Genomic DNA, 6,694 nt, shown 5'->3' with positions numbered 1-6,694 from the left:
TTTCCTTGAGGAGAATTTGAAAGCGTCCCCAAAGTGGAAACAATTTTTCTTGGCCCCGAACCGGCCGCTCTCAGCAGCGCCGTCGGTTTCAAGGCTTTAAGAAAACAAACGGGGGATGATTTTGGTGCATTCCTGGAGCGGTTCCACAGCGGGGGGTGATGCGGGTGTGCAGCAGGAGGGATGGGGGCCGTGCTGTGCGTGTGGCCCAGTGCAAAGGGGGGGAAATGGGTGAAAGCAAAGAGCAGCGCTGGGCAGCCTGCAGCTGAGCTGGGCAGAACTGCAGCGCCCGCCTGGTGATCGCCGTGCTTCGGTTCTTTCTTTCCATCCTCCTATTGCTTTTCCTTTTCCCTTTTCCCTTTTCCCCCAAGGCCTCCTCCTCCTTCTTCTTCCTCTTCTTTTTCTTTTTCTTTTTCTTTTTCTTTTTCTTTTTCTTTTTCTTTTTCTTTTTCTTTTTCTTTTCCTTTTTCTTTTTCTTTTCCTTTTCCTTTTCCTTTTCCTTTTCCTTTTCCTTTTCCTTTTCCTTTTCCTTTTCCTTTTCCTTTTCCTTTTTCTTTTCCTTTTCCTTTTCCTTTTCCTTTTCCTTTTCCTTTTCCTTTTCCTTTTTCTTTTTCTTTTCCTTTTCCTTTTCCTTTTCCTTTTCCTTTTTTTCTTCTTTTTCTTTTTTTCTTTCTCATTTTCTTTCTCTTTTTCCTCTTTCTTTTTCTTTTCATTTTTCCTTTTTCCTTGGGGGTTGGACTCGATGATCTCTGGAGGTCCCTTCCAACCCCTACAATTCTGTGATTCCTTTTATTTCCTTTATTTCTTTTATTTCTTTTATTTCTTTTGTTTCTTTTTACTTCTTTTACTTCTTTCCCTTCCCTTCTCCTTCCCTTTTCCCCTTCCTCTTTCCCCTTCCTCTTCCCCTTTCCCTTTCCCCTTTCCCCTTTCCCCTTTCCCCTTTCCCCTTTCCCCTTTCCCCTTTCCCCTTTCCCCTTTCCCCTTTCCCCTTTCCCCTTCCCTTCCCTTCCCTTCCCTTCCCTTCCCTTCCCTTCCCTTCCTTCCCTTCCCTTCCCTTCCCTTCCCTTCCCTTCCCTTCCCTTCCCTTCCCTTCCCTTCCCTTCCCTTTTACTTTCTTTTTACTTTCATTTTACCTTGATTTCCCCCTTTTTTTCCTCCTTTTTTTTCCTTTTTCCAGCACCCACCCCCACTTCCCATGCAGACTCTGCACACCCACCACATCCCCCACCCATATCCCCCAACCCCATTGATGCCCCAGCCCTTCAGGCTCCCCCAGGGCCCCCCATTCCCCTTCCCCTCCTCACACCCCACAAGGCAGCGCCCAGCCAGGCACGTCACCATCAAACTGATGTGCCAGCAATATCCGACGCGGAGTTAAAGCCACTCGTGGGAGTTTCAATAAAATCGACTGCCCAGGATCAATGCTCTGCACCAGTCCCTCCTGCCCCCCCCCCCCCTGCACACGGAGCAGGGCCGGAACACATCCAGTGCTGTGCAACACAGAGGGGCCCAGGCAGGGCCCTGATTGCAAATCCATCCTGCGTTCACCATGATTAATTGCTTCGTTACCAGAAGCAGCAGCTCCTCGTGGGGGTCAGCGTTAAAGGAACGGTGGAAGCTTCTTTCCATGCTCCCAGGGAGGGATGGTGGGAGCCCCCCACACACCTCAGCCCTGGGGGGGTGGCATGGGGGTCACACTCAGTGCTGTCCCCACTGGGTTCCGCTGGGAGCTCAGTGTGTGCAATGACAATGGGCAGCAACGGGGCAGTGTGTGCAGTGACAGTGGGCAGGGCAGCAATGGGGAAATGCATGGAGACACAATGGGCAGTGCATGCAGTGGCAGGGGGTGTCCATGAGGTAGTGTGAGCAGTGACAATGGGCACCCATGGGACAGTGCACACAGTGGGCAGCAATGGGGCAGTGTTTGCAGCAATAATGGGCAGTCATGGGGGAATGTGTGCAGTGACAATGGGCAGCAATGGAGCAATGTATGTGATGGCAACGAGCAGCGACAGTAGGCACTCATGGAATGGTGCATGCAGTGACAATGGGCAGCAATGGGGAAGTGCACGCAGAGACAGTGGGCAGTGCATGCAGTGACAGTGGGTGTCCGTGAGGCAGTGTGTGCAGTGACAATGGGCAGCAATGGAGTACTGTGTGCAGTGACAGTGGGCAATGTGTTCAGTGACAGTGGGCACCCATGGGGCAGTGTTTGCAAGGACAATGAGCAGCAACGGGGCAGTGTTTGCAGTGACAGTGGGCACTGCATGCAGTGGCGATGGATACTCATAGGGCAGCGTTGCAGTGACACTGGGACGCCCCAGCTCCTCGCAGTGCCTCCTGATCACCTCCCCCCCCCCACCTTATGAATGGACCCTTCCAGCGCTGTGTGTGGGGCGGCCCATTGCGCTGGGAAGGGGGGGGCACAGACACACCGGATTGGCCCCGCCCACTCCCGGCGGTCGCAACGCGCCATTGGGTAGCGATAGGGGGCGGGGCCACATGTGGCCCCGCCCCTCGGAGGGTGGGGCGGAAGTGCCGCCATGGATCCGCAGGGGGGCGCCAGAGCGGCGGGGACGGCGGTGGGGGGGGGGCGGAAGGAACCATTCCAACTTCCGGGTGTGTGGGGGGGGGGGAGCAGCAGAGCCCCAAAATGGCGGCAGGACCAGGGGGCAGAGGTTGTTCCTTATCCTCCAGCACCACGGGAGGGCTGAGGGCTGCAGGGGCAGCGCAGGAGGGGCTGCTTTAGGCTGTTGTGACCAGATCTCCACTGGAGAACCCGGCGTGCGTCTCATCCCTGTGGGCTCCATAAAGTCAAGTCATACAGAAGCACTCAGGGTGGGAAAGGCCTCCGAGGTCCCCAGCCCGTCACACCGCGCCACTGCGTGCGTCCCTCAGTGCCGCATCTCCATATTCCTTGCACACCTCCAAGGGTGGTGACCCCACCACCCCCTGGGCAGCTTGCGCCAATGCTTCTGCACTCTTTGGAGAGGAAGTTGTTCCCCATACCCAGCCTGACCATCCCCTGGTGCAACATGAGGCCATTCCCCCTCATCCTATTGCTGTTACCTGGAGCAGAGGCCGACCCTCCCCACCCTCCGTCCCACAACCTCCCTTCAGGAGCAATGAGGTCTCCTGACCCTTCTCCATACTCTCCCACCCCATTCCCTCAGCCGCAGTGAGGCCTTCACAGCTCTGCTGCCCCTCTCTGGATGCACCGCAGCACCTCAGTGTCTTGCTGGCAGTCAAAGTCCCATCAATGAGCACAGCACACAGAATCACAGAATGGCCCAGGTTGGAAGGGACCTCAAGGATCACAAAGCTCCAACCCCCCCAACACATGCAGGGCCGCCAGCCTCCCCATTTCACAGCAGCCCAGGCTGCCCAGGGCCCCATCCAACCTGGCCTTGAACACCTCCAGGGATGGACGGGGCATCACAGCCTCTCTGGGCAGCTGTTCCAGCACCTCACCACTCTCATAGTAAAGAATTTCCCCCTGACATCCAACCTCAATCTTCCCTCCCTCAACTTCAAACCATTCCCCCCTGTCCTGCTATTATCTCCCCTTTCATAGAGTTGATTCCTCTCCTGTTTGCAGGCTCCCTTTAGGTACTGCAGGCTGCAATGAGGTCACCCCGCAGCCTTCTTTTCTCCAGGCTGAACAAGCCCAGCTCCCTCAGCCTGTCTTTGCAGGGAGGTGCTGCAGCCCCCCTATCATCTCTGTGGCTCCTCTGGACCCTCTCCAACAGCTGCTGTCCTTCTTGTACTGGGGGCTCCAGACCTGGACACAGCACTGCAGGTGGGACCTCATAAGAGCAGAGCAGAGAGGGACGATCACCTCCCTGTCCCTGCTGCCCACCCCTCTTCTGATGGAGCCCAGGATACCGTTTGCCTTCCGAGCTGCAAAGTGAAGCCTCACCACTGCTCTGCTCTGGATTTGGGGTGAAGATACCACCAGGTCAATTCTGCTGAGGATAAGATGTGATTCTGCCACAATGGGCAAACCCCACTTTGCTCAGAGCTGCAGATCCCGAGCTGAGAGCTCAGCCTTCTCCCTGGGAGCCCCTAAATGCCCCTTCGCACCGCTGCGAGCCGATTTGATGGGGAGAAATAGAGAAAAGCCGGTGGCTTTTTTTTCACCCTAACCTCACTTGCAGCCAGCGTGCTGGCTCTGAAAGCCCCTGGCTGTCTTTTGTGATTTCAACAAATCACCAGCACTTAAGCAAAGTGGGCAGAAAATTACAGGTTGTATTGCAAGTGAATGGAGAGGGAGAGCACGCTGGGGCTGAGAAAACAGAGGTTTGCGGGTATAATAGAGCAAGCAGTGTCTGGCAGGCTGCGGAAGCCTGCAAAGCCATCAGGTATTAGTTAAATGCTTCGCGGAGTTCACGCTGCGAGGCATAATCGCAGCTTCTGAACAGCGGCCATTTGATTGTCTCTATTATGTCCCTTTAGAAATGATTTGGGAGTTATTTTGCTTTGAGCTGTCAAGGTTAAGTCAAGGAAAGCGCTCTCCCTCTGACATTCGGCTCCGAGGAGGCAGAACCCCTCGGCAGAAGCCTCTGGGGAAGGCGGGTGGGATGCCGCTGCTCTCCGAGCTCTTTCCTCTCGCTGGAGTTGCTCCTTGGCTTTTGCTCCCCGTGGTTTTTCTGCAGCCAGATCGGCTCTCTTGGGGATGAAATGCCCGTCGGGTTGCGTGCCTGGTGTCCAAAAGGCACAGCCTCCGTGCTGTCCCCTTGTCTGTCATTGCCTCCTTGCCACTCCTGCGCTTCTTTCTGATCCCAGCTGAACCTGGCGGAGTTGTTGAGGTCTCAGAGGTGCGCGCGTTGCTCAGAGAGCTGGGAAGAGAGGAAGATCTGCGTGGTGGGGATGGATGGGCTCAGCACTGACTGCTCCCAGAGCACGCGTGCGTGATGGGGAGCCCCGACCCCTAACCCCGGTGTTGGTCCTGGCGCTGCGGGATGAGCTGTGCTCAGTGGGTAAATAACCTGGGGGCAGGGTGGAAGCACCCCGCTGTGCGTCCCTGTCCCCAAGCACTGGCATTGGACCTGGAGAACCCGTAAGGATGGGAAGGAGAACGGCATGAAGCCCAGAGATGAGTCATTGGGAGTTCGAGACTTGGGAAAAAAAATAGATGTGAAGCAAACAAAATCTCCCCATCTTGACCTGGGAATGGCTCCAGGCTGTGCCCTGCCTGCCCCCTGTCCTCGTTGCCTTCTGGGGGGGGGGGAGGAGGGGGGAGCAGAAGGACCCTCCGCGGGGGTGCGTGGCTGTAAATAGATCTGACCAGCGTCACTATCGATCTGTGCTGCGCCGAGCTGTAATTAGATGGGGCCGGGGGGGGGGGGGGGGGGGGGGGAGGAGGGGGGAGGGGGGGTGGTGCTGGGCTGCATCAGCAGGAAAATAAATTAATAAATAAGCAAATAAATGAAGGAAACGTGGGGTGCATCCGCTGCTGTGCTGTGAGCCGAAAATGATGGGAGGATGGAGGGGTGCAGAGCTGGGTGTCGCTTCTATGCAGGCGGTGCTCAGCACTGGTCCTGGTGCTGGGCTGGGGTTTGATCAGCAAGACCCCAGTGGTCAGTGCTTGCCTCGGAGCTGTGGGTTATTAATGGGTGACTGGCTTGTAATAATTACTTGAAATAATTGAAGCAGGGAAGGAGAAACGTGGCTTTGCAAAGTCGGAATGCTGGGTGATGGGTGGCCATCCAGCGTGAGGGAATGGGTGCAGCTCTGCAGCTTTGCTGGGATTGCAGCAGGATCTTCCCGTGGGGGCAGGTCTGTGTGTGCAAGCATCTCACGTCGCTGCTGTGCACCCGGCGTGTCCCTGTGTGTGGGGCACATGCCATCATGCAGGGGTGGCTGCCAGCATGGCAGGGGGACGCTGGGGGCACTGGGAGGGCTGTGATGGTGGGTAAAGATGCAGTATGGAAGGGGGGGGGGGGGGGGGATGTCTTCCAATTTGTTATCGGGGGCTTTTTGGGGAGGGATCTTTTTGAATTTTGAATTCATGTCTGAAAAAAGAAAAAAAAAAAAAGAAAAAAAGAAAAAAAAAAGTCAAATTTTCTATAAAAGGCTTTTTTTTGTTTGTTTGTTTGTTCTTTTTGCAAGCCTCTGATGGTCATAGGGTAGGTTTGCACTCAACCCCTTCTCTGCTGGCTGTTTGAGGATGGTGACCCTGGGACAGGCTGCCCCACAGCCCCGCGGGTGCTGCTTTGCAGCCTCAGGGCATTTTGCAAACCCTGCTGGGGGGGGTTGGGGAGGGGGGAAGGCTCTGCTTCACCGGGGGCAGCTGATTTGGAGCAAGTGCCAGCTGAGGAGCGAGCCCAGCAGCCAGGGAAAGGAGGTTAAATGTGCTGGGTGAGTTAATTACCTGCTTTGCTGAGCTCTGGGTCTCCCCAGCTTTGGGTGGAAGGGGCGGCTGTTGTCCTTTTATGTGAGCTTAAGGTGGTGCGAAGAGAACCCGCGGAGCAGGGAGGATGAAGAAGAAAAAGAGGCCTTGCTTGTTTTCTAGCTAGGAAGAAGTGGCTTCCAGCCCCCTCCCATTACTCCCAGCTGCACGGCTGCCTGCTGCTCTGCCCTGGCAGTGGTTTGTAGGGCAGGCAGGAGGTCAGCAAGGCGATGACCAGCCACAGCCCCACGGCGTTGCCCCATTGCTTTCAGTTTCAGCCTTTGGCTCCTCTGAGCTGCACAGCAG

The 6,694-nt window shown here is 55.8% G+C and overlaps 1 protein-coding gene across 1 annotated transcript in view; it reads right to left on the bottom strand.

Annotated features, from left to right (window-relative positions):
* TCF3 (transcription factor 3) overlaps positions 1 to 1,626 on the bottom strand; it is a gene marked incomplete at both ends in the record, with an annotated part of 98,843 nt that extends 97,217 nt beyond the window's left edge. The window contains one exon of the mRNA XM_079546759.1: positions 1,567 to 1,626. Within this exon, the coding sequence (XP_079402885.1) occupies positions 1,567 to 1,626 (60 nt within the window). The remainder of the gene's footprint in view (positions 1 to 1,566) is intronic.
* Between the last annotated feature and the right edge of the window lie 5,068 nt (positions 1,627 to 6,694).

The sequence above is a fragment of the Tetrao urogallus genome, assembly GCF_951394365.1.
Source record: "Tetrao urogallus genome assembly, chromosome: 25".
Classification (NCBI taxonomy): domain Eukaryota; kingdom Metazoa; phylum Chordata; class Aves; order Galliformes; family Phasianidae; genus Tetrao; species Tetrao urogallus.
This window is presented reverse-complemented; position numbering and strand designations above follow the sequence as displayed.